Genomic DNA, 27,132 nt, shown 5'->3' with positions numbered 1-27,132 from the left:
GAGACCTCAGCCTGGGAGACTTGCTGGGGGCCGGCAAGGCAGGGAAGATTTTGGCCTATGCTCCCGCCTCGGGCGGGTCACCTCCCGTCCCTGCTCTGTCAGAGCGCTCCAAACAAGCAGATGGTCGCGACATGTTTCATGAGTTAAAACTCACTGATGGAACAGTTAAAGCTACTGTTCGGGCTGCTGGCGCCCCAGGTCCCCGTCTAGCCATCGTCCTCTCTGCCCCCAGGATTCCACATGGAATCCTCGCCCAAGAGTCTTGAGAAGGCTCTTTCTGCACGTCATGGGCACCGAATTTTCAGACCAAAATCCCGGACAGGGTTCGAAACTAGTGCTCGGCAAGGGGGGACAAGAGACCAGCAAGCAGAAGAAAGACTAGGAGAGAGCTAGGATAGCGCCCTGGAAGTAGGACAGCGGATGAGGGAGGTGGCCGCAAGCGAGGAGGGTGGTTCCGGGGGTCGAACCTCCGCGCCCTCTTCAGCACCCGGGGCAGCATTTATGCTTTGCCCTCAATAAAGATGGCCGCAACAGCTTCGGTAGTCAGGGCTGCCATGCGCGAAGGGCTGTACCACCGGATTTGGGGTTTCGGGGCGGAGGTGGAACGAACCATCGCGGCGGCCGGGAGCCATGTTGGAGCGGCGGGAGGCGGCAGCAGCGTCGGGGATGCTGTGGTGGGGGCGGCAAAAGCTGGGGTCGCACGCCAAAGGGGCTCTGGCCGCGGAGTAGATGGTGCCCAGAGGGGGGCGGCGGCGCGGAGCGACAGGCCGAGAGGCGGGGGACCGGGGCGGCGGCAGGGGCACGGGAGGGGGCCCGAGCAGCGGGGCGGGCCCAAGGCCCGGACCGGGACGGGGGGCGGTGGAGGCCGTGTGGGGAGGCGGTGGGTGATGGCGAGGCAGCCACTGTGGTGGGGTCTCAGGGGGCCGACGACCCCGCTACTCCTGCTGCTTCTCCTCCTCTCTTTGTTCCCTCTCAGCCAGGAAGAGCTGGGGGACGGCGGGGGCCAAGGCTGGGACCCGGGGATAGCTGCCGCTACGGGGCGAGGGGCACGGATCGGCGGCGGAGCCTTAGCTCTTTGTCCCGAGACGTCCGAGATCCAGGAGGATGGAGAACCTGGCCTGGGAGTCAGGGAACCTGTCTTCGTGGGGCTCCGAGGGGGAAGGCAAATCGCCCAGAGTGGTCGAGGACCCCCTGAGCAGCCCGGCTTGGGACTGAGGGGGGAATATGGGGCCCAGGCATTAGGCAGCCGCGGGCAAGAGACAGGACAGGGACCAGGGTCTCCGTTATGCTGGCGCCCAGAGGTCTCCTCTTGCGGGAGGACAGGACCCTTGCGAAGAGATAGTCTGTCGCCAGAGGCTCTGTCCCCAGGGGTCCCGGGCCCCGAGAAGAGCTCGCCCTTCCCTTCGGACCTTCTGGTTCCGCCCCGTGGTTCCAAGTCGGTGTCCTCCCAGAGGAATGCTGGGAGAAGCGCTCCCCCAAAAGTGGGAACTATGCGCTGCTGTGGGGAATTGTGGGGATCAGGACGCAGGGGTCAGGGCGAGAGAACGACGACATCCCGAGAGGAGAGGATAGTCCCCCTGCCGGACTGTCCTCCCGGGGCTGCAGGATCTGGCCCCGAGCTGGTTTCAGCACCGCTCACGGCGAGGACAGTTCCCGAGTCTGGTTCAGCACCGCGCGAGTCCCGGACAGCTCCCGAGCCAACACCCGAGCGCATGCGCTCCCGCGGTCTCTTCCGCCACCGCTTCCTCCCACAGCGCCCGGCGCCGCGCCCCCCGGAGGTCCCGGCCCGGCCAGGAGCCTGGAAAACACTCCCAGCCAGCCGGGTGCGCCCCCGCCGCGCCGCGAACCGCCACCCGCAGTTTCCGCAGTACAACTACCAGGCGCTAGTGCCCGAGAACGAGGCGGCGGGCACCTCGGTGCTACGCGTAGTGGCGCAGGACCCGGACGCGGGCGAGGCTGGGCGCCTAGCCTACTCGTTGGCTGCTCTCATGAACAGCCGCTCGCTGGAGCTGTTCAGCATCGACCCGCAGAGCGGCCTCATCCGCACGGAGGCCGCTCTGGACCGCGAGAGCATGGAACGCCACTACCTGCGCGTGACGGCGCAGGACCACGGCTCGCCGCGCCTCTCGGCCACCACCATGGTGGCCGTTACAGTAGCCGACCGGAACGACCACGCGCCGGTGTTTGAGCAGGCGCAATACCGGGAGACACTTCGCGAGAACGTGGAAGAGGGCTATCCCATCCTGCAGTTGCGTGCCACAGACGGCGACGCGCCCCCCAACGCCAACCTGCGTTACCGCTTCGTGGGGCCTCCAGCTGCGCGCGCTGCAGCTGCCGCCGCATTCGAGATTGATCCGCGTTCGGGCCTCATCAGCACCAGCGGTCGCGTGGACCGCGAGCACATGGAAAGCTACGAGCTGGTGGTGGAGGCCAGCGATCAGGGCCAAGAGCCTGGGCCGCGCTCTGCCACCGTGCGTGTGCACATAACCGTGCTGGACGAAAATGACAACGCGCCCCAGTTCAGCGAGAAGCGCTATGTGGCGCAGGTGCGCGAGGATGTGCGCCCCCATACGGTGGTGCTACGAGTCAGAGCCACCGACCGGGACAAGGACGCCAATGGACTGGTGCACTACAATATCATCAGCGGCAACAGCCGTGGCCACTTCACCATCGACAGCCTCACAGGCGAGATCCAGGTGGTGGCACCTTTGGACTTTGAGGCAGAGCGAGAGTACGCCTTGCGTATCCGGGCGCAGGATGCAGGCCGGCCACCGCTGTCCAACAACACGGGTCTGGCTAGCATCCAGGTGGTGGACATCAATGACCATACTCCTATCTTTGTCAGCACACCCTTCCAGGTTTCTGTCCTGGAAAATGCGCCCCTGGGCCACTCGGTCATCCACATTCAGGCAGTGGATGCAGACCTTGGGGAGAATGCCAGATTGGAGTACTCCCTAACTGGTGTGGCACCTGATACACCCTTTGTGATAAACAGTGCCACTGGTTGGGTCTCTGTGAGTGGTCCCCTGGACCGTGAGTCTGTGGAGCATTACTTCTTTGGTGTGGAGGCCCGAGACCATGGCTCACCCCCACTCTCAGCCTCAGCCAGTGTCACAGTGACTGTGCTGGATGTTAATGACAATCGGCCTGAGTTTACGATGAAGGAGTACCATCTACGGCTGAATGAGGATGCAGCTGTGGGCACCAGTGTGGTCAGCGTGACTGCTGTAGACCGTGATGCCAACAGTGCCATCAGCTACCAGATCACAGGTGGCAACACTCGGAATCGCTTTGCCATAAGCACCCAGGGGGGTGTAGGTCTGGTGACACTGGCTCTGCCACTGGACTACAAGCAGGAACGCTACTTCAAGCTGGTGCTGACTGCATCTGACCGTGCCCTTCATGATCACTGCTATGTGCATATTAACATAACAGATGCCAACACTCACCGGCCTGTCTTTCAAAGTGCCCACTACTCAGTGAGTGTGAATGAGGATTGGCCAGTGGGTAGCACCGTGGTGGTCATCAGTGCCTCTGATGATGATGTGGGTGAGAATGCTCGTATCACCTATCTCCTGGAGGACAACCTGCCCCAGTTCCGCATTGATGCAGACTCAGGGGCCATTACACTACAGGCCCCACTGGACTATGAGGACCAGGTGACCTACACACTGGCTATTACAGCTCGGGACAATGGCATCCCACAGAAGGCAGACACCACTTATGTGGAAGTGATGGTCAATGATGTGAATGATAATGCTCCGCAGTTTGTGGCCTCCCACTACACGGGGTTGGTCTCTGAGGATGCCCCACCTTTCACCAGTGTCCTGCAGATCTCAGCCACTGACCGGGATGCTCATGCCAATGGCCGGGTCCAGTACACTTTCCAGAATGGGGAAGATGGGGATGGAGACTTTACCATTGAGCCCACCTCTGGCATTGTCCGCACGGTGAGGCGGCTGGATCGGGAGGCAGTGCCAGTGTATGAACTGACTGCCTATGCAGTGGACCGAGGTGTGCCCCCGTTGCGGACTCCAGTCAGCATCCAGGTGACGGTGCAGGATGTGAATGACAATGCACCTGTCTTCCCTGCTGAGGAGTTTGAAGTGCGAGTGAAGGAGAACAGCATTGTGGGCTCGGTGGTGGCCCAGATCACTGCGGTGGACCCCGACGAAGGCCCCAATGCCCATATAATGTACCAGATCGTGGAGGGGAACATCCCTGAGCTGTTCCAAATGGACATCTTCTCTGGAGAGTTGACGGCACTCATTGACCTGGACTACGAGGCTCACCAGGAATATGTGATTGTGGTGCAGGCCACATCTGCCCCTCTGGTCAGTCGGGCCACTGTGCACGTCTGCCTAGTTGACCAGAATGACAACAGCCCTGTGCTCAACAACTTCCAGATCCTCTTCAACAACTATGTATCCAACCGCTCAGACACCTTCCCTTCAGGCATCATTGGACGCATCCCAGCTTATGACCCAGATGTCTCTGACCATCTCTTCTACTCCTTTGAGCGGGGCAATGAGCTACAGCTGCTGGTGGTCAATCAGACCAGTGGGGAGCTTCGACTCAGCCGCAAGCTAGACAACAACCGCCCACTGGTGGCCTCCATGTTGGTGACTGTCACAGGTGAGGGGTGGGGGACAGGCAAGTGACCCAGTGATCTCAACCTGTCAGGGCCTCAGGAGCTCCACAGGGCACCTCAGACCAAAGAGGGATTTCCAAGCCTTCCAAGAATCCCTTACATGCTAGGTTCTTTCACCCCACAGGATCTGCCATAGACCTCACAGATTAGGTTTACATAGTCTTTACTTAGGTTCTTGGGCAGTCTCCACAGAACTCCAAAGATTTTAGGGCATCTAGCAGCCTCCATAAAGACCTTTGAACTGTCTGCTACTCTAGGGATAGCTCCCCTCCCTCTGAAAGCCTGGAGGTCCTGAGTTAATGCTCTGGAGGTCACAGGAAAAGCTAGCATAGGCCAGTCAGCCCACACCACATCCCTGTTCAGATGAAGGGTTACTTTGGGTCCAGTGTGACCCTCACCCCATCTATGCAGGAGAGGGAGGCCAATAGTTTAGTCGTCAGGAAGAGCAGCTTACTACTCTGCCAGAGTACTTACTACTTCAGGTAGAGTGGGCCCCCACTGGCCTGGCTGCTATTCAAGGAGTTGACCAAGGCCCTGCCCTTTGAGAAAATGTCCAGAGGTCAACCTGCCTCTTTCCTGCCTCTATAGCCCTAGGCTTTTAGTGGGGTGCAGGCTGGAGAGGCCCTTGTAGTCCTGCCTGCTGGAGGCTGCAGAAGTTGTCAGACAGGCTTTACTGGTGCTCATTCCCAAATTCTGGAGCATGGACTCCTGGCACTTCCAGAGAAGGCATAGTCTTCATTTATCACTCAATTCTCTCAACAACTAACCCTTATTGACCACTCAATGTGTGCTAGCGTCTGGGGACAAGGCATATAAACACCTCATCTTCATTTCTGGGGGTGGCCACTGCAATCACAGCACCCAGGTCTGGGCTGATGGGCAGCTTGCTGACCCAAGAATGCTGAGGGGGAGGGGTCCCAGACCCTCCTGAAGAGAGGGAATTTGCTGACCCAGGGTTCCAGGGGATGGCGTTGTGTGGTCACAGGGCCAGGGCCCCTTCTGGTGCCATGGGAAAGCAGTTTGCTGACCAGAGATAGGGGATGGGTGATCCTTGACCTAGAATCCTCTTTGTTTCTTGGAGGGAATGTTTGCTGGTTCTGCAATGCTGGAGAGTTGGGGGGAGGGGGATGGGTGGTCAGTGGCCCTGGCTCCCTTTGTGTCCTGAGTTGGGGTGGCCTGTTGACCATGATAACTTGGGGAAGGGTGAGTTACTGACCAGTTAGGGACCTTCTTGTTCGCTGTTGGAGGAAGGACTTACTGACCCATTGGCTCTATGGGGGGTTGGTTGATACCTGGCTCAGGCCCCTCCTTGTGTCGGAGGGAGGGGAAAGGAAGCAGCAACTAGTTGACACCTTGATGCTGGGGGAGCTGGTGGTCACAAGCCCTGGACCCCCTTGTGTCCTGGCAGGGTCAGCCTACTGACTCGGAGATGCTGGGGGCCTGGGCAGTCACTGGCCCCAGCCCTCTTGTGTCCCAGGGAGGGGCAGCCGCTGACCCCAGACTGACCACTGGCCCTACCCCCACCCGCAGATGGGCTGCACAGCGTCACTGCTCAGTGTGTGCTGCGCGTGGTCATCATCACCGAGGAGTTGCTGGCCAACAGCCTGACCGTGCGTCTCGAGAACATGTGGCAGGAACGCTTCCTGTCGCCGCTTTTGGGCCACTTCCTGGAAGGCGTGGCCGCAGTACTTGCCACACCTGCCGAGGACGTCTTCATCTTCAACATCCAGAACGACACGGACGTGGGGGGCACCGTGCTCAATGTGAGCTTCTCGGCTCTGGCGCCGCGCGGGGCAGGGACTGGCGCTGCGGGTCCCTGGTTCAGCTCCGAGGAGCTGCAGGAGCAGCTGTACGTGCGCCGCGCAGCGCTTGCTGCCCGCTCACTTTTGGATGTGCTGCCCTTCGACGACAACGTGTGCCTGCGCGAACCCTGCGAAAACTACATGAAGTGCGTGTCGGTGCTGCGCTTTGACTCGTCTGCGCCCTTCCTGGCCTCGGCCTCCACGCTCTTCAGACCCATTCAGCCCATTGCAGGCCTGCGCTGCCGCTGCCCGCCCGGCTTCACGGGAGACTTCTGCGAGACCGAGCTCGACCTCTGCTACTCCAACCCTTGCCGCAATGGCGGCGCCTGCGCGCGGCGCGAGGGTGGCTACACCTGCGTCTGCCGCCCGCGCTTCACCGGTGAGCAGGGCACGGGGCTGGGGGCCCGGCCAGAGCTGGGTAAACCTGAGGCAGGGCGTGGGGGCGGAACTACAATGCACGTGAGGACCTGGCATCACTCTTGAGCCAACCAGGGTCGCGGTTAGACCAGGAGCCTAGAGCTTGGCCCAGAGAGAGCCTAGGGCCATGAGGGAGTAGAGGCCTTAGGCGGGACTGAGGTTGTGAAGGAGGCGTGGCCGTGGGCGGGGGCGGGGCTATGAGGGTCCGCGGTTGTGGACCCGGCAGGACCCTGGGAGGGGCGTGGCCGGAGCCGCGCAGGCAGGGTGAGGCGGGGCCAGACCGAATCGGGGCGTGCCCACAGGGAGCTCGACCTCTTAGAGGTCTTGGAACCTGCTTGGAGCACGCGTCCTTCGTAGGGGCGGGGCCCGCTGGGGCAGCGGCCGCTACGGTCGTGACCGCCTCTGCCCGCGGCTTGACCCCTAGGAGAAGACTGTGAGCTGGACACCGAGGCCGGACACTGCGTGCCCGGCGTCTGCCGCAACGGGGGCATCTGTGCGGATGGGCCCGACGGCGGCTTCCGCTGCCAGTGCCCAACGGGCGGCGCCTTCGAGGGCCCGCTCTGCGAGGTGGCGGCGCGCTCCTTCCCGCCCAGGTCGTTCGTCATGTTCCGAGGCCTGCGGCAGCGCTTCCACCTCACGCTGTCCATCTCGTAGGTGCCCGCCCCGTATCTCTGCGAGCCTCCGTCTTGTCCCTACCTACATGACCCTGACTCAGATTCCTTACTGCCACATCCTGACCCCACGGGACACCGCCCTCTTCCCTGACGCCTGGCCTGGGTGTCTCAGAGCATCACTGCTCCTGACCTCAGTGCACTGGTCTCACCCACCCGTCCCACCCTCTCTCGTCGCTTCCTCTTTTACCCCAGCCTGGGCTGGTGCCCCGTGAACCCTCTTGTCACAGGGATGGTGGGTTTGAGGAGGTGTCCTGCTTGTGATGTGCCCTGCCCATCCCACCCAGGTTCGCAACGGTGCAGCCAAGTGGGCTACTTTTCTACAATGGGCGCCTGAACGAGAAGCATGACTTCTTGGCCCTGGAGCTCGTGGCGGGGCAAGTGCGGCTCACATATTCCACAGGTGGGTGCCTCCAACCGGATGTGTGTGTGGGCGAGTGGGTGCATGTGTGGGTGAGATGGCTGAGCCCCAAGTCCCTTCGGGTTTGCCTCACTGCACACCTGAACACACACCTCCATGTCAAACAGATGTCAGTGAAGACCTGACCTCCATGGCCATTCCCTGTCCATTTCTCCAAGTGTGTGTGCTTCTTCCATCTGTCAAAGGCACTCTGGTCTAGCCAGCATGGTCACCAGTCGGGGGAGTGATCTGACACATGCAGGGTCACCCTGGGAGTAACTGCCTACATGACTTGTGGGAGGCACTTAGCTCTGGACAACCTTCCACACGCATTCCCCCCAATAGGTGAATCCAACACCGTGGTCAGCCCCACAGTTCCAGGGGGCCTGAGTGATGGGCAGTGGCACACTGTGCATCTGAGATACTACAACAAGGTGGGTACCACCTTTGGCATGGGAGTATAGGGGGACCTGGGATGTCAAGTCCTGCCCCTCAGGGGTCACCCTGGAGGTCCTGTTAAGTGGTATACCTGTGTCTCTAGCCCCGGACAGATGCCCTGGGGGGTGCTCAGGGCCCCTCCAAGGACAAGGTGGCTGTGCTGAGCGTGGATGACTGCAACGTGGCCGTGGCTCTTCAGTTTGGTGCTGAGATTGGCAACTACTCGTGTGCGGCTGCTGGCATGCAAACAAGCTCCAAGAAGTGAGGCCCCCAGCCCCAGATCCCCATGCCCTCTGCCTCCCAAAGCCCACCCCAACCCTTCACATACCCCTCTCCTCACTCCAGCTTGCCAAACTCCCCGTCCTTTCCGAAACCACCAGATTTCCCTCTCCCTACTAGGACGCTGAAACCTCACCTCACCCTAGCCCCATCCCTGTATTCTACCTCAGACTCCTTGTTCCCACACAGTCCCCAAGCTCCCAGTCCCCCAAAATCTCTACTCCTCCCAGTCTCTCTAATGCCCCACATCCCCACCATGCCTCACTCTTTTCTCCTAGCCCTCAACCCCAGCTCTTCTACCTTTCCCCAGTCCATCTGCCCATCATGAGCTCTCCTTTGCACCCCCACAACTGAAGTAAGGCCCCAGATCCTTCCCTAGCCTTGCCTTACCCTCCTCCCTCAATCATTTTACCCTCTGAGTCCTACCCCCTCCAGTTCCTATGGCCCCCCGGGAGCAACCCTCCCTTGGTCCCAGTCCCACCAATGACCAGGACACCTGACCCCCAGGTCCCTGGACCTGACAGGCCCTCTGCTCCTGGGGGGTGTCCCCAACCTCCCCGAGAACTTCCCCGTGTCCCACAAGGACTTCGTTGGCTGCATGCGGGACCTGCACATTGATGGCCGCCGAGTGGACATGGCGGCTTTCGTCGCCAACAATGGCACCACGGCAGGTAAGCCGTGTCCCCATCGTAGGGAGAGGGTGGAGGGCTACACGGAGTGACTCGAATCTTACCTCACCCCTCTCTCCTTTGATGGTAAGCACCATGTCACAGCCTAGCCTTTAGGTCCTGCCTTCTACCAACTCTACCCCGAAGAGAACATGGGGCTGAGATCATGGCCACTTTGGCCCCCGACCCTTATGTCCTGTCTAGCACTTGTGTGCCCCCTCATGTTCTCACACCCTCCATGTGCCTTCCTCTCCCAGGCTGCCAGGCCAAGCTGCACTTTTGCGACTCAGGCCCCTGTAAGAACAGTGGCTTCTGCTCAGAGCGCTGGGGTGGCTTCAGCTGTGACTGCCCCGTGGGCTTCGGTGGCAAAGACTGTCGGCTCAGTGAGTGGGCAGCATGGGGCAGGAGGGGTCTGCAGGGTAAGTTCTGTTCCTGAGGTGGGGCCTGTGACCCTGCTCCTTTTATCCCCTCAGCCATGGCCCATCCCCACCATTTCCATGGCAACGGCACACTGAGCTGGGACTTTGGAAATGACATGGCTGTGTCTGTGCCGTGGTACCTCGGGCTGGCATTTCGGACACAGGCGACACGGGGCATCCTGATGCAAGTGCAGGCTGGGCCACACAGCACGCTCCTCTGTCAGGTGTGTCTGTCCTTCTGATCCCTCCCTAGACCCTCCCTACCTCTCAATCTCTAATGCCACCAGCAACATTCCTGTGGGTTCGGGCCTGGTCAAACAGCATACTCTGCTAGGTGTACTGACCATTCTTGACCCTACTCTGGCCCAATCCATGACCCCTGGTCCTGGCCTCTGCCCCCTAACCTCACTCTCAGCAACATAGCGTCCCTGGGCACGGTGCCCTATGTGCCAGACATAGCCTTGCTCCTGCTGCTCTGACCTCTGGGCCCCCTGATCTCACCTTCTGACACTCCCAGCCCTAGCCCAACTTGGGACTCTGACCCCAGGGCTTTGTCTCTCTACCCACAGCTGGAGCAGGGGTTGCTATCTGTGATGGTGACCAGGGGCTCGGGCCATGCTGCCCACCTACTCCTGGACCAGGTGACTGTCAGTGACGGCCGGTGGCACGATCTGCGGCTGGAGTTGCAAGAGGAGCCAGGTGGCCGGCGGGGCCACCATGTCCTCATGGTCTCACTGGACTTTAATCTCTTCCAGGTCTGACCTCTGACCCTGGGGTAGTCCATTCTCAGTCTTCCAACCAGACTCACCTCATTTGACCCCACCTCTAGTACAGCTCCTCTCAACTCCCTCCACTGCACATAGTCTGATCTTCTGCCCCCAGGCCCCTCCTCATATCCCTGCTCTGAGCCTACCCTGCCAGCCAGGCTGGTCCACTTCTAGGCTCTTGTGTCAGGGAGGCTACCCAGATTTCTAGCCTGGTCTTGGGGTACCTCTGCAGCCAGCACTTTGCCTAACTCCTGGAAACCCCTTCTGGTCTCTGCCCTAATCTCTCCAGCTCAAAATCATGGAATTTCAGGGTCTGTTCTGGGTCCAGGAGAGAGGGGCCTGTCTGAGCCCTGCTCTACACTGAAACCATCCTATCATCCATCTCCTGTGCTCCAGCAGGTGTTCCATACTTGGGAGCAGCTCTTTCCCAGACCATTCGCCTGGTACAGAGGGACAAAGCATAGTCATACAGGGCTAGGACAAGGCCAAGACTGACTCTGGGACAGGGCAGGGGTCCATCAGGCCCCTCCCGCACCCCTAGTGCTGACTGTCCCCCTCCCCCAGGACACCATGGCGGTGGGGAGTGAGCTGCAAGGCCTGAAGGTAAAGCGACTCCATGTGGGAGGCCTGCCCCTCAGCAGTGAAGAGGAGAGTCCTCAGGGTCTGGTTGGCTGTATCCAGGTGGGGGTCAGCATGGGAACATGATATGGGGCATCAGGGTGAGTGGTCAGAGACCAGGGGCACCTTGGGACCTGTAAAGCTGCATTCATATGGGGGTTGGCATGGGGGGCGGGTGATCCAGAGCCATCAGAGACAGGTCAAGCCTTTCTGTGCCTGTTAGAGGTGAGAGTCTAGCTTAGATTATCGAGAGTCATTAGAGGTTTGTGTCAGGGACAGAACAATTAGGGGTCCCATGGGGGGACTGAATTGGGGATATTAGGGTTAGGGGCTGGGTTTTTTGGGGGGTCTAAGGGAGACTGAATGTCAGAGGTCATCAGACAGGTGGCTGGCTCTGCAGGACTTGGGGCTGAGGTGCTTTGACATGGGTCTCACCCCTTGTTGGCTGTGTCCACAGGGGGTATGGCTCGGCTCCACGCCTTTGGGGTCCCCGGCCCTGCTTCCCCCCAGCCACCGAGTGAATGTGGAACCTGGCTGTGTCGTGACCAATGCCTGTGCATCTGGGCCCTGCCCACCCCATGCTGACTGCCAAGATCTCTGGCAGACCTTCTCCTGCACCTGCTGGCCAGGTGGGGTCTGGGGGGGGGACAAGATGATATGGGCAGGAACTAGGGGCTCATGGTGAAGACTGGGGGACCTGAAGAGCCTAGAGGAGGCGAGGACTGAAAAGGACAGGTGCCTTTTTCCTCCCATGCTCTGTGGTCAGTATCCTGAGCTCCTTGTCCCAACCTGCAGGTTACTATGGCCCAGGCTGTGTGGACGCCTGCCTCTTGAACCCCTGTCAGAACCAGGGGTCATGCCGGCACCTCCTAGAAGCCCCCCATGGCTATACCTGTGACTGTGCAGTTGGCTATTTCGGGCACCACTGTGAGCATAGGTAAGGGGCTGGGGGCTGAGAGGATGGAAAGACCTGGTTGTGGGGAGGGAGGCTCACTGAGATATCATGGAAGCATCTCACCTGGCTGTCCACCTCCAGGATGGACCAGCAGTGCCCGCGGGGCTGGTGGGGGAGCCCAACCTGTGGCCCCTGTAACTGCGACGTTCACAAGGGCTTTGACCCCAACTGCAACAAGACAAATGGGCAGTGTCACTGCAAGGTGTGCCTAGCCCCCGACCCCTGACCTTTTAACTCTTCTCTAGACATAATTTGTCATACTTGTTCAGCTTGCTCACCTCTGCCACCTGACTCAGGCTTTGACCTCTTACCCCTGTCCTGTGACCTAACTACCATCTCTTATCCTTGACATCTAACCCCTCCCTTATGTTTCATTTGAGGCCCAATCTTCCTTCTGGCCTGTGAGCACTATTCTCCTGACCCTTTGCTCTTGATTCCTTTCATTCCCCAAGCCCTGACCTGAGACCCCTACCTTAAGCCCTGACCTCTGACCTTAGGCCCCTGACCCATTCTCAAACAGGAGTTCCACTACCGACCTCGGGGCAGCGACTCATGCCTCCCATGTGACTGCTACCCTGTGGGCTCCACCTCACGTTCCTGTGCACCCCACAGCGGGCAGTGCCCCTGTCGCCCAGGAGCCCTTGGCCGCCAGTGCAACAGCTGTGATAGTCCTTTTGCAGAGGTGACAGCCAGCGGCTGCCGGGGTGAGCAGGCTCCACCCAGCTCCACATATAGAGGGCTGGCTCTGGCACGCTGCCACCAAGTATCATGGCATGCTTGGCTCCTTGGGTGGGGACTCTGGGAGGCTTCTCTGAGGGAGACCGCTTACACTCAGGGACCTCCATATTTGCCCCAAGTATTTTGATGACTTATCACAATCTGACAGGCCAGCTCCTGTGAGGCTAGCAGGGGAGTGGTGAGTGGTGGGCCTGGGGTGAGTGGTGGAGGGGCAGTGGGTGTGGCTGTCACTTGCCCCAGCCCCTTGTTCCCTGGCTCAGCGCCTCTTCTCTCCCTAGTGCTCTATGATGCCTGCCCCAAGTCCCTAAGATCTGGTGTGTGGTGGCCCCAGACCAAGTTTGGTGTCTTGGCCTCAGTGCCCTGTCCTCGGGGGGCCCTGGGTGAGTACCTGGGGGGCAAGTGCATCACTTAGGTGGGGGTGGGCCTGTCCTCTGACTGTTGGAGCCACCTGTTTTCCTGAATTGGGTGGCCTTGTTCCTGCAAAGAGGTGGGAGTAGGGTAGGTGTCCATGTGGGCCCCTCACTACCTCCTAGGGATTCTGGGTCCCTCCCCACACCTTCATTGAGCCTCCGTCTGTTTCTCTTGGCTTCTGGGCAGGATTGCGGGGTGCAGGTAAGGGGTACGTGTTTGCTGAGGTGCGCTGCCCCCTCCCGCTGCCAGGGCTTTTGCAGATCCCTCCCGCTGCCTGAAGTCCCTGCAGACCCCTCCCTGCTGCCTGAGGTCTCTAAAAGCTACTCCTAACTGCTTGAAGTCCCTGGAGGCCCCTCCTGGCTTTCTGAGGACCCCAGGGGCTCTTCTCTGATGCCTAAGGTCCTCAGAGACCCCTCCCTACTGCCTGGGGACCCTGAAGATCCTTCCCCACTTCCTAAAGTCCTTGTAGACCCTTCCTCAGTTCCTGAGATCCCTGCAGGCCTTTCGCTACTGCCTGAGGTCACGAAAGACCCCTCCCTTCTGTTTGAGAACCCCAAAGACTCCTCCCTGCTGCCTGAGGGCCCCTCCCCACTGCCACTGCCTGAGGTCCCCACAGAACCCTCCTTGCTGCTTGAGATCTCTGCAGTGGCTGGACAGAGACTGTCTATGTATGCATGCTCATGTGTGTGTCTTTCTGTGTCTGTGCACGCATCTAGGAGTCTGTCTTGGGGAGAGTGGGTTCTGTGTTTAAGTTAGGGTCCCTCTTGCTGGTGGCTACAAACTCCCTTAAGGCCCAGGTCAATTCTCATTCAACCCCCACCCCAACCCCACAGACAAAGGAGAGATGGCAGCAAAGTCACCACTGGGGCAGCTAAAACTTGTGTGAGAACTTCCACCCCCACCTCCTTTGGCCACAAAATACTGCTGGAAAACCTGGTCTGTGTTCGCTTGTCTGTGTGTATGTATAAGAGAGCATTGTGTATCTGTGTTTGTCCTGGTCCACACATTTATGTGTGTACAGATGTGAGCATTGGGGAGTGTGTGTGTCTGTGTGCGTATGTGTGTGTATATGTGTAGCCCTACACTTGTGCTTGTAGTTGGTGGTTCAGAATGGTCCACAGACCCCTCAGCAATTGACAAGCAGCTGGGGCCTGCCTGGCCTGGGGGCTGGGGCTGCACTATCCACAGGTCCAGCTGCAGATGCCTATTACTCTGATTTCTACCTCAGAGCTCCCACTGGGATAGGGGAGGGTGCTGTGGTCACCTCTTCAGTGAAGGTGTCCAGGTCCCAGGCCTGACCAGGGATCGCCTGTCCCCAGGTGCTGCTGTGCGGCTATGTGACGAGGACCAGGGTTGGCTGGAGCCTGACCTTTTCAACTGTACCTCCCCTGCCTTTCGAGACCTCAGTCTGCTGGTGAGACTGCCCAGACCTTGCCCTGCACTCAAGACCTGCCCTGGCCCTGGCCCTGGCCTCAGCTTCCCCAGGCCTGTGGTGGGCTCCAGACATCATGCCCCAGCCCTCGACCTCCTGGGCTTTTCCTGGTTGCTCTTTAATCTGGCCAAATCCTTCTTCCTGTGAGGCTTTTGAGAAAGGCCTAAGGGACCACAGAGCAACCGCCTCATCTTTGTCCTGGCAGCTGGATGGCCTAGAGCTGAACAAGACAGCACTAGATACAGTGGAGGCCAAGAAGCTGGCTCAGAGGCTGCGGGAGGTGACCGTCCACACTGACCACTACTTTAGCCAAGATATCCGAGTCACTGCCCGCTTGCTGGCCCATCTGTTGGCCTTTGAGAGCCACCAGCAGGGCTTTGGGCTGACAGCCACACAGGACGCCCACTTCAATGAGGTGGGGCTATGCCCTGTGCTCCCTATCCCCTGGCCCTATACCCCCAGCCCTGAATCCCCCACTCATGCCCCTCCTGACCCCAGGGAAGTGAAGGCCCTGGGCTCTCCCTATTCCCTTGTCCTCTTCAGACCCAGCCCCTTGCCTGCTGGGGCCCCTCTGAGCACCTGACCGGACCCCTTAGGCTTGCCTTGTCCCTTCACACATCCTCACCTGGCTGAGTCTACTTTCATCTCCCTCCTCTCAGAATCTGCTGTGGGCCGGCTCTGCACTGCTTGCTCCAGAGACTGGGGACTTGTGGGCATCACTGGGGCAGCGGGCCCCCGGGGGATCCCCAGGCAGTGCAGGGCTGGTGCAGCATCTGGAGGAATATGTGGCCACGCTCGCAAGGAATATGGAACTCACATACCTGAATCCCGTGGGGCTAGTGACACCCAACATCAGTATGTGGCGGGTGGGGTGGGGCGGGGTGGGAAGGGGGCTGTGAAAGGGCAGGGACCTGGAGGTCCGAGGGGCTAGGGGCTATTGATGTCACTATTAGTGGCAAGAGGCTGTGCCACCACCCTCAGCGCTTTGTAGGGACAGGCTCTGTGCTGGTAGCAAGGAAGCTATGGGTTGTGGGACTTGGGTAAAGGATAGGAGTAGGAGGGAGTGGGACCTGCAGCATTGAGGAGGAGATCTTTGATGAGTCTCATCCCTCTTCTCCCGGGCAGTGCTCAGCATCGACCGTATGGAGCACCCCAGCCCGACCCGGGGAACCCGTCGCTACCCTCGTTACCACAGCAACCTTTTCCGGGGCCAGGATGCCTGGGATCCTCAAACCCACGTGCTGCTGCCTTCCCAGGCCCCACGGCTGTCCCCACCTGAAGGTGAGAGCCCTTGGGTGACCCCTGGGCCAGGTTCTGTTTCCTTGCCCCCACCGAAGCCATATACCATGTCACCCTCCTGCCAGTTGTCCCCTTCACAGACCTCCCCTATGTCAGACCCCCTGTGTGAGACCCTCTTGTGTCAACCCACTACCCCACACCTTGCCCCACCACTCTCTTACCTCACCAGAGCCTCTCCCTCCCACGGATAACCTCTCCCAGGCCTTGATATTCAGGATCCAGCCCTGGGGAGCCCATGTCCCCTTCATGGGCTCCTGCTCACCCCCAGTTCTGGACCTGCAGGGAAGAAAGTCCCATGCTTGAAGCTGGGTTGGGTTCAGAGCTGGGTTTTTGGGTGCTCAGGGTCAGAGGTTACTGACAGTGGCTCCTCCTCCTCCCCTGGCAGTTCTGTCCACAAGCAGCAGCAGCATGGAAAACTCCACCACCTCAAGTGTGGCTCCCCCACTGGCGCCCCCAGAGACTGAGCCTGAGCCTGGGATCTCCATTGTCATCCTCCTTGTTTACCGCACCTTGGGGGAGCTGCTCCCTGCCCAGTTCCAGGCCGAGCGCCGTGGCGCCAGGTACCACGGGTGGAGTTACTACCAGTCCCCTCACCCCTGAACTTCCTGCAAGGGTCTACCTAGCCTAGCACCCCCTTTTTTGGTGGGCAAATGAGCAGGTTCACAGTCATACAGAAACGCTCCTGTGACCAGCTCCAGGGAGCCTTGTCCAGGCTAGGTTCCATGTGAAATGTGTTCTGTGGAGTTGTGCAGAGTAGCAGACAGACATGGAACCACAGATGGGGGCAGTTATACAAAGGAGAGGTGCAGGAGCCAGGTATAGACAGGCAAACTGGCTGATAGAGACAGGCAAGATGGGCTGACTGATGCAGGTCAGATGTGGGTAGCAGGGAGAGCAGTTTGAGGCAAACAGTCTGGAGCTGCTTGGGCCTCAGACCTGAGTGTGGCCAGTGGGTTGGAAGCCCTGTGGCTGCAGAGAACCTGCCATTTATGCAGAACCATGACACCCCAGGTAGTCCATGGACCTGTGGTCTTGAAGCAGCCTAGCAGAGGTTGAAGGGATTCTCAAAAACAGCATCCACTCTAGGGCATCCCAGGCCCTGGGTCGGCCATAGCAAGTGGCATGAAGCCAGTGAGGTAGGCAGTCAGAGCTCGGGTAGGTCAGCAGTGTCCAAGCCCAGGTGGGGTGTCTCCTCAGGCTTCCCCAGAACCCAGTTATGAACTCTCCGGTGGTCAGCGTGGCTGTGTTCCATGGACGCAGCTTCCTAAGGGGCATCCTGGAATCCCCGATCAGCCTTGAGTTCCGCCTGCTACAGACGGCAAATCGGAGCAAGGCGATCTGCATGCAGTGGGACCCGCCTGGCCCGTGAGGACCTCCACTCTGGAAACCCTTGGTCCCCCTGTTAGCCCCTGGGAGGCCCAGCCTGCCCCTGGGACCCCCACTAATGCCCCTCACACCTGGGCCCATGAGGAATGCTGCTCCCCAAGTCCAGGCACCCTCGGCCCCTCCCTCCATGTCTCACAAACCCCTGCCTGGCAATGGGGCACTCCCCAGAGCAGATGGAAGGTCTAACTGCCCTGTGGCCATAGGGTTGACCAGCACGGCATGTGGATAGCACGGGACTGCGAGCTGGTGCACAGGAATGGCTCCCACGCACGGTGTCGCTGCAGCCGGACAGGCACCTTTGGGGTCCTCATGGATGCCTCCCCCCGTGAGGTGGGGCTGTGTTTAGAGTCCTAAGGAAGTGGGAGGGTCAAAGGGCAGGGATGCCCAACACCCCAGCAACCATCCCTGTCCCCACAGCGGCTAGAGGGCGACCTGGAGCTGCTGGCTGTGTTCACCCACGTGGTCGTGGCAGTGTCTGTGGCCGCGCTGCTGCTGACTGCGGCTGTCCTGCTGAGCCTCCGCAGCCTCAAGTCCAACATGCGTGGGATCCATGCCAATGTGGCGGCCGCCCTGGGGGTGGCAGAACTCCTCTTCCTGCTGGGGATCCATAGGACCCAAAACCAGGTGCAGGGTCAGGGCCAGGGGACTTGTGTCCTGATGACCTTACCTGGCCCAGGAAGGCCTGGGGCCAAAGTTCAGGGATGCTCAGGTTGGGGCCAGGGTTTGGGGCAGGATACTGGGTTAACGTGCTGTGGTTTAGGGGTCATAGGTGGGAAACAGATGCCTGGGGTGGGGGTCAGAGGTAGGGGGAGGCAGGAGAGGTCCTGACGCCCCCCTACCCTGCCTTCAGCTGATGTGCACTGCAGTCGCCATCCTCCTGCACTACTTCTTCCTCAGCACCTTCACGTGGCTCCTTGTGCAGGGGCTGCACCTCTACCGCATGCAGGTTGAGCCCCGCAATGTGGACCGTGGCGCCATGCGCTTCTACCATGCCCTGGGCTGGGGCGTCCCTGCTGTGCTGCTGGGTGAGGGCCCTGCCCACTGGCCCCTCCAGGCCTGTGACCCTGACCTCTGTCCATCCCATAGCCTGACGCCTGACCCTGCCCCCAATCCTAATCCCAACGTCAACCCCCCATGCCATCTGCTGAGGGAGGAACCCGCTCTGCCCTCACCCCTGGCTCCTACCCATACATGAGAGGATCGGCAGCTCTAGAACACGCCCATCCATCCTCTCCTTTCTCCCCAACAGGGCTTGCTGTAGGCCTGGATCCCGATGGCTATGGGAACCCTGACTTCTGCTGGATCTCGGTCCATGAACCTCTCATCTGGAGCTTCGCAGGCCCTGTCGTCCTTGTCATTGTGGTAGGTGCCTGCACTCAGTGCCACCTGTGTGTTCCCCTTTGTGGGGGAAAAGGGCCCTGCAGCAGGTGTGGGGGTGTCAGCTGAGGGGTGCCAGGTGGCAGTCCACAGGCTTCCTGGGCTCAGCCTCCATTTCTGTTCCCCACTCCACTGGCATGGAGATGAGGTGCGTGGGGTCAGAGACTTGGCTGCCTCTCCCTGCCTCTGTCTCTCTCTCCATCTCAATCTCTCAGTCCCTCTCTGGTTCCCTATCTCTGACTTTTTCTATGATTCTAAGCCCCCCTGTCTCTCTTTATTTCTGATCTCTGTATTGTGTGTGTGTGTGTGTGTGTGTGTGTGTGTGCGCGTGTTTCTCACTGGTTCTGCCTCTCTCTGTGAGTCTTGGTCTCTCTCTGTCCCTGTCTCTCTCTGTCTGGCTCTCACTGTCTCTGTCTCTCTCTCCCCTGTCCCTGCTCCACATGTCTGGCTGTGGGTTCAGATGAACGGGACCATGTGTCTCCTCGCTGCCCGCACATCCTGCTCCACCGGGCAGAGGGAGGCCAAGAAGACGTCTGTGCTGTGAGTTGGCTGGCTGATGGAATTGGGGGATTCTCAGCATGGCAGCCCCTTCCTGGGGGTGGGTCTGGGGGCCCAGAGCATCCCTGGTGCCGGCTGGGCTCCAGTCCCTGTGGTTCTTCTCTGGTGCCCTTGCCATACTCTGACCCCAAACATGCTTCTGCCCTGCTGTCTCCCAAGTCTCCCATGGCCTGGCTCACTTTTCCCCCTGCTCCGTGTGTCCCCACCTGTCTTCCATGTTTTGTCTCACTGCCCACTTCCTGTGTGTTTTCCACATGCCCCCTCATGGCTCCCTGAATATTCTCTTGGTTCTTTCTGTGACCTCCCATCTCCCCTAGTGTCCCCTGAGACCTTCGTGTTCCTATGTGAGTTCCTTTCCTTCTATCCCCTGTGTGACCCCTGTGCGTCCTCCTGTGTCCCCTATGTGAGCCCTGCATGACCCTTGTGTGTCCTCTCCTGTGTCCTTTCATGTTCCTGTGGCAGGACCCTTCGCAGCTCCTTTCTGCTCCTTCTACTGATCAGTGCCTCCTGGCTCTTTGGCCTTCTGGCAATCAACCACAGCATCCTGGCCTTCCACTACCTCCATGCCGGCCTGTGTGGGCTCCAGGTAACTCTGACACCCCTCTCTCACCCTGGACCAGATGGGGCTTCAGCAGGGTGGGTCCAGCCCTGAGCAGGACATTGATCCCAAGCCTGGAGCTGACTCCTACTGGATGACCGACACCAGGCTGGGTGCTGATCCTGGATTGACCTTCACCAACAGTGAGGCTCCTGGCTGCTTGCTGGTCTACATTGACCTTCGCTGACTCTAGTCACTCATGCCGCTCTGGCCTCTTACTGCCTCTGCTGACTTTCTTTGACCCCCTTACCGAGTCCCCCCTTGGGCTCCTCACTGGCTCACATTAACCTGCAGTGACTGACCCCCCTTGCTGACCCATAGTGACCTATACCAGCCCTGACTGACCCCCTGGTGGCCCTACTCGACCTTCTCTGACTCATTTCTGATCTCTCGCTGACTTTCCCCAACCCCTCACTGACCCCTCACTGACCCTTGCTGACCCACAGGGCCTGGCGGTGCTGCTGCTCTTCTGTGTCCTGAATGCAGATGCTCGGGCTGCCTGGACACCAGCCTGTCTGGGCAGGAAGGCAGCGCCTGAGGAGGCAAGGCCAGCGCCTGGGACGGTGAGGGGCTCTCAGGGTTGGGAGTCAGGGTGGGGGCCCTGGAAGCCCAGGGTTTGAAGCTTCTCCAGGGCTGGCTCACACTCCTATTCCCACGCGCTGCCCCAGGGGCCTGGGGCTTACAACAACACGGCCCTCTTTGAGGAGAGTGGCCTCATCCGCATCACTCTTGGTGCCTCCACCGTCTCCTCCGTGAGCAGTGCCCGCTCCGGCCGGACCCAGGACCAAGACAGCCAACGGGGCTGCAGCTACCTCAGGTGAGTGGAGGGGCTTCCTCGTGAGGGGCACACACAGCTCACAGCAGCCCCACTTTACCAGGGGTTGGCATTACCATGTCCTAAAGCAGTGGATCTACTCATCTCAGCCATCTGGGCCTCTGCGGCTGCCTCTGCCCCAGATGCCTCCTGCCACACACCCAGGGATGCCTTCAGAGCCATTCCACATGCAGCTGGCTGTACACCCACAGAGACCCCAGCCTCCAAAGCACCCCATCACATCCCTCTTTGATGGGGGGATTCCTGAATTTCCAGGGACAATGTCCTGGTTCGACATGGCTCAGCTGCCGACCACACTGACAACAGCCTCCAGGCTCACGCTGGCCCCACTGACCTGGACGTGGCCATGTTCCATCGAGATGCTGGTGGAGGTGGGGGCCTGGGCCAGGGAGGAGGGAGGCAGAGGATCTATCCCTGATTCCCCTTTCTTCTGCCCAAATCAGGAGCAGTGGCTGACTGCAGTGGGGCGAGCTCTCCCCAGGTCACTGCCCCAAGAGGCCCCTACCCACCCAGCCCTTGATCTCCTGAAAAGTGCCAGCCCTTCCATTCCTACCCTACTCCAAGCTCTCTCCAGGTCCCCAGCCCCTTTCCCCATGCTGCAGCCACCCTTAAGACCCCCCATGTCCCTCACCTCTCCAAGTCACTGCTATACCTTCCTCCTGACCTTCCCAACTCCAGGCGCAGACTCCGACTCTGACAGCGACCTGTCCTTGGAGGAGGAGAGAAGCCTGTCCATCCCATCCTCAGAAAGTGAGGACAACGGCCAGACACAAGGGCGTTTCCAGCGTCCACTCCGCCGGGCAGCCCAGAGTGAGAGGCTCCTCACCCATCCCAAAGGTGATGGGGCCCTCTGACCCCATGGGTGACCAAGAGACACCTCATATTCCTCTTAGATGTGACCCAAGGACCCTGCTATCTCCTAAGGATTCCCAGGACTGACCTCTTAGGAACCTGGGGTCATCACTGGGCACCCGAGCACCTCTCCCCGTCCAGCCTCCCAGCAGTGTTCTTCTGGCTAGAGACCCAGGAGCAGTCTGGGCAACAGAATAATGAGGTCAGGGATGTTGTAGGGTGATGTGTCATCCCTCCAGCCCCTTGTCTTCCCTTAGGGTTGGAGTTTGGCCTGGTCTTCCTGACCCCTCGACCATCAGGTTCCCCCACCCCCAGTCTCTGTCCACCTCAAATCGAAAGTAGGGGGCTTATCAGCAATCCCCTCCCTGGATGGTTCCATTGATCTCTGAGAGACACCCTCCTATTCCTACCTCTTCTTAATGAGAACAGCCAGGGTTTCAGGAATGATTAGGGTCAGGGGTCATTGAGTCTGGGTCACAGAGGTCATGAGTCACTGGGGTCAACCCAGAGGCTCCTGTAACTTGCCCTGGCTTCACAGATGTGGATGGCAACGACCTCTTGTCCTACTGGCCAGCCCTGGGGGAATGCGAGGCTGCTCCCTGTGCTCTGCAGACCTGGGGCTCCGAAAGGCGCCTGGGGCTGGACGCCAGCAAGGATGCAGCCAATAACAATCAGCCTGACCTGGCCCTGACCAGTGGAGATGAAACCTCCCTGGGCCAGGCCCAGCGCCAGAGGAAAGGTATGATCCATGACCTTGACCTGCGCTTGAGGGACCCTGGGGACTGCCCATTTCAGCCTCCTAATCCTATATTGCCTCACAGGGATCCTGAGAGCTCCTCTTGATCTAATCTGGGGGGTTTCTGCTCTTCTATCCTGCTTCATGGTCCCTGGAGACTGCCCCTGTCCTGACCCAGGGGATTACTGCCTCCCCACTCTGACCCCTGTCCTGCTGCCTCTCAGGGATTCGTAGGAGCTGCCTCTCCCCTTCCCCACGGGATTTCTGCCCCCAACCCTGTGTCACAGGGATCCCAGAGGCTGCCGTACCCCTAGACCCAGGAAGTTCCTGTCCCCCCGCTCCCATATACATCCTATCCCCTTTTTGTTCCTCCCACAGGCATCCTGAAAAACCGATTGCAGTACCCACTGGTGCCACAGACCCGAGGTCTCCCTGAATTGTCCTGGTGCCGTGCAGCCACCTTGGGCCACTGTGCTGTGCCGGCTGCCTCCTATGGCCGCATCTATGTTGGAGGGGGCACAGGCAGCCTTTCACAGCCAGCCAGCTGCTACTCCTCTCGAGAACAGCTGGACCTGCTCCTCCGGCGGCAACTGAGCCGTGAGCGACTGGAGGAGGCCCCTGCCCCAATTCTGCATCCCCTGAGTCGGCCAGGTTCCCAAGAACGCCTGGATGCTGTGCCAGGCCGCCTGGAGCCCAGGGATCGGGGCAGCACCCTACCACGGAGGCAGCCACCTAGGGACTACCCGGGTGCCAGGGCTGGCCGCTTCGGATCTCGAGATGCGCTGGACTTAGGGGCACCTTGCGAGTGGTTGAGCACGCTGGCCCCGCCCCATGGTGCCCGGGACCTTGACCCACAGCCCCCACCTCTGCCCCTGTCTTCCCAGCGGCAACTCTCAAGGGACCCCCTCTTGCCATCCCGGCCCCTGGACTCTCTATCTAGGAGATCGAACTCAGGGGAGCGGCTAGACCACGTGCCTAGCCGGCACCCCTCACGAGAAGGTCTTGGGCCACCCCCGCAGCTGCTCAGAGTTAGGGAGGACCCAGCCAGTAGCCCTAGCCATGGCCCCTCCACAGAGCAGCTGGACATTCTCTCCTCTATCCTCGCCTCCTTCAACTCCTCGGCTCTCTCCTCTTCTGTGCAGTCCTCAAGCACACCCTCGGGCCCTCATACCACTGCCACGCCTTCTGCCACTGCCTCAGTGCTTGGGCCCTCCACACCACGCTCTGCCACATCCCACAGCATCTCAGAGCTGTCACCGGACTCAGAGTAAGCAGAGTCCAGCCACCAGCTCATACCCTCATCAGCTTAGGGCAACCTTCTGTGCAACCTGCCCTGTGTTCTGCCAAAGATTGGCGTGGGGGGTTGTCAGACAGTGTGGTCTGCCCCAGGCTCAGCACAGCCAGGGGGCCACAGGCTGAGGGCAGAAATCTGGCAGGGAATGGGGGCATGATTAGCAGGGATTTGGTGGCTATATGATTGAGGCCAGCTACCTTCCCTTGCACCTCCGGGGCTAAGGAGGAAAGATAGGTGCCTTCCAAAGGGCTTGAGCTAGTGGAGTGGGGCAGGGCAGGAGCCAAGGCCTAGAAGAGGGAGGTTACCTGGTACATAGAAGGGGCAGGGAGGAGAGGAGGAGTCTTTGCTCGGGGGGCTTTGCCTAGGGGTGGTATGGGATAAGGAGGGGCCAGAAGTAGTGCCAGGATATGCCAGGCTGAAGAGTTAACTGTGAGGGTAAATCATTCATTCATTGATTGATTCAGTCAATATTAAGTTCCTCCTGCCTGTGGGCACTGTGGGGTGGGGCATACAGGAATTGAGTTGGGACCTGGGACATCTCAGGTGACTCTGGGGCATCTGTGGGGTAGGGGATGGCAGCTGGATACACAGGAGTCAGAGAGGGAGTGAGGAGGAACCAGGAGCTGCCAGGCTTTAGGAGCCAAAAGGAGAGTTGAGTTTTAAGAGGGAGGAACAGCTAGGTCAGGCTCTGTGGAGGTCTGTAGGGTGAGAGAAGGCTTTGGGGGGAAGGGGACCCCAGGAGTGGGGCAGGAGATCAACAGAACCTGAGCAGAGTCAGGAGAGGAGAAAGGGGCAGTAGATTTTGGGGCCTGGTGCCCAGGAAGGATGCTAGGGGTGGGGATGAGAGGGAGCTGTGAGCACCACCTGGGTCCTCCAGCAGCCAACCTTGGGGTCTGGTTGTTGAGGGGGCACTGGGGGACTGAGCAGGGGTTTAGGCTCTGGAGATACACTTGATTTCTCTGAGCCTCAGTTTTCTTATCTGCAAAATGTGCCTGTAGTAACAAACTCTTTGAGATGTGGAGACTTTTGAGACAAAATCTGTCAAGTGATTTAATATAGTATCTATTGTAGGTGCTTGCTAAGTGCTAAGTGCTAAGAGAAAAGACATAGGTGGCCGGCCGAGGGGCTTTGCTGATGAATCTGGGAGTCCAGAATGGGTGGAGGGCTCTGAGAACTCCAGAATGGGCATAAGGGGGCTAGGGAATGAGAGCTAAAGGTGATGGGGGACGGGAGGGGAGAGGTCCTGTAGGGGAGTCCAGAGCCACCTGACTCAGAGTCCTCTTAGCAACCACCTTTGATCTCCATGTTCAACTCTGCAGAGTTCCCAGAAGTGAGGGTCACTCCTGAGGGGCGGACGTGCGGAGGAGGAACAGCAAGGGCGATGGAGGATTCGGGCTAATGGAAGAGACTCCAGGAGTCAGGGGCTGATCCTGAGGCAGCCTCTTACCCACCCCCCGCCCCCAGCTCTCTCTGTTGCTGCTGTGCTGAGGTTCCACGCTGACCTGTGAGCATGTGTGTAACGTGCGCAGAGCAAGGGAACTGAAGGGAGGACTTTTATACGTTTTGTACCTTTGTAACCAGAGAGATATGCTTATGTTATTTTTCAGCTTTTCTGTCTCCCGGGGTTCTGAGGCTGGGCTGGGAGGGGGAGGGGGACAAGGGGAAAGAGGTGCAGAGTTTGGCTCCATTTGGGTCTCTGGCAAACAATATGCTCTTTCTTTTCATCTTACTGGAGTAGATTCAGACAGGAGAGGAAATGCTCCCCCTCCAGGTTGATCTGAATATTGTCGGGGCCCAAAGTGCAGAACTGATCTTTGCTTTTTCTTGGATGCCCCAAGGGCCAAACTTCTGGGACTGGGGGTTGGTCTTGGAAACAGGGGTCCTCTGTCCTCCTCACAGGGGCTTGCTCATGCCACCCCTCCCCGTGGATGTGTGTGTTTATTATGTGGAGTCCCTGCCACTTACTGCCTTATGCCTTATGACTGATGCTGTGGGGCACTGGTGGAGCAGCAGATGTCATGTTTACAGAGCAAGGCTTCCCTTTCTCCCATGGGGAGGGTTTCAGGCCTCTATTCAGACATTCCTGCGGAGGGTCATTTGCCAGCCCCTGCCCCTGCTGTGAGCAAATGTTGTCTGTGGTGCCGTTTGATTCCCTGCCACTGCCCCCTTTAGAATTTATTCTGAAGGGTAGGGTGGGAGGAGGAGCAAAGGGAGCAGAAACAGGAATTGAAGACTCAGAATGTAGGTGCCACTGCCTCCCATGTTTACAGGAACTCCCTGGCCCTTGGCACCCGGGCTGCAGGAAGTGACTCAGTACCACCCTCCTATGTTCCCTTCTAAAGGGAAAGATGACTGTTAAGACCCTGTTCACAAAACTCTCACTTTTATTACTTTGTCTGATGTCCAGAACTGGGGACTTTTAAATTTTACTTTGTTTACAGGTCAAGATTTAAAACATTTTTAAACTTTGTTTACAACTTAAAACTTTGAACTTTTACACTTTGTTTACAGTTGAGAGTGGTTTTTTTTTTTTTTTCCCTTTGTTTACAAGTGAAAGGTAGAGAAAATGGGAGAGGGGCTTGGAGGATCCACCTGTGAGGACCCTGGGCCTGGCCTTCTTGAGGGGTTTCTAACCCCTTGCTCTCCCAGGTCAAAGGTCAGCCCCAAGTCCCCTGTTGAACAGCAGACAGAGAAGGCCTTGAGAGTAGGCAAGCTCTTACCACTGGCAACAGTAGCTGTGCAGGGTTGTGGGGGGTCTGTACAGACACACCCCTCCCCCACACATACTCTTGGGAGGCAGTTTCCAAGGAGATTAAAAGTTCTACTTTACTGACTGCTGCCAAATCCCGCCAGCCAGGATCCCAGCTCTCCTTACCCAGAATGACCCCTGCCCTTGAAGGGTTGAGGGGCCTGCTGTGGGGAGAGGGAGTTGTCCTTGATATGTCCTAGGTTCTGCAGATGCTCCTCTCTGGGAGTCCCCCCGTCTAGCCCAGTGGCCCCTTTTCCTGTCTGTGTAAATTGTTCCGTGAAGCCGCGCTGTTTTGGGAATAAACTTCTATAGAAAATGGTTATTGCCTCTTTCTGTTTGGGGGTGGAATAGGAGGGTGGCTATGAATGATTCAGGCCAGGCTGACCTTTGGGAGAAATCTGACCGCTGCCCCCCCAAGAATATTCAGCTATTTTTAGCCCATTTCACTGGAGATTTGGACCAGGTTCCCATCTCTTTCATCTTGAATTCTAGCCAGTCACCTTGTGATTGGGGCCTGAAGTATGAGCAGAGGTGCTGGGAGTAAGGCCCCACGGGAAACCCCCTCCCTGTCAAGGCAGCAGCATGATGACTTCCTAAGTCTTCAGGGCCTGCAGTCCAACCTGGCATTTGCCCTGGCTCAAACCAGGGGTCAAACCAACCCTAGGAACTGCCCTTGCTAAACTCCTCAGCTCATTGACAGCACTGACCCCAACCAGCCTCTCGGATTTGGAGCTGGCCAAGACACCCCATTCCTCTGTGGCTCAGGCAGAAACTTTTGGGCG

General features: G+C 59.0%; 1 protein-coding gene across 2 annotated transcripts; it reads left to right on the top strand.

The window, feature by feature from the left end:
* The first annotated feature begins 887 nt into the window (after positions 1-887).
* Positions 888-26,880, top strand: CELSR3 (cadherin EGF LAG seven-pass G-type receptor 3). 2 transcript variants are annotated; one of them, XM_087430938.1, is made up of 35 exons: positions 888-4,635; positions 6,182-6,832; positions 7,295-7,520; positions 7,829-7,944; positions 8,287-8,375; positions 8,483-8,640; positions 9,166-9,329; positions 9,584-9,709; positions 9,800-9,969; positions 10,315-10,500; positions 11,077-11,193; positions 11,588-11,759; positions 11,926-12,067; positions 12,167-12,287; positions 12,606-12,789; positions 13,102-13,203; positions 14,554-14,648; positions 14,872-15,081; positions 15,326-15,521; positions 15,792-15,947; positions 16,351-16,525; positions 17,163-17,330; positions 17,555-17,681; positions 17,769-17,975; positions 18,202-18,376; positions 18,601-18,713; positions 19,189-19,268; positions 19,749-19,872; positions 20,331-20,447; positions 20,553-20,701; positions 20,975-21,090; positions 21,398-21,556; positions 22,110-22,310; positions 22,686-23,574; positions 24,921-26,880. In XM_087430938.1, exons 1-35 carry the CDS (start codon positions 888-890, stop codon positions 24,946-24,948), a joined length of 9,957 nt encoding a protein of 3,318 aa, XP_087287064.1. In that variant the 3' UTR covers positions 24,949-26,880. The 2 variants fall into 2 exon arrangements, 1 of the variants encoding a protein (XP_087287064.1); XR_015552218.1 differs by lacking the exons at positions 20,553-20,701; positions 20,975-21,090; positions 21,398-21,556; ... (1 more) ...; positions 22,686-23,574; positions 24,921-26,880 and having other exon boundaries at positions 19,749-20,027.
* The last annotated feature ends 252 nt before the right edge of the window (positions 26,881-27,132 follow it).

This window comes from Ceratotherium simum, chromosome 5 (genome assembly GCF_057802395.1).
Source record: "Ceratotherium simum simum isolate JZ-2026a chromosome 5, ASM5780239v1, whole genome shotgun sequence".
NCBI lineage: Eukaryota > Metazoa > Chordata > Mammalia > Perissodactyla > Rhinocerotidae > Ceratotherium > Ceratotherium simum.
The sequence above is the reverse complement of the archived record's forward strand: the minus strand, read 5'-3'. Positions and strand labels throughout refer to the sequence as shown.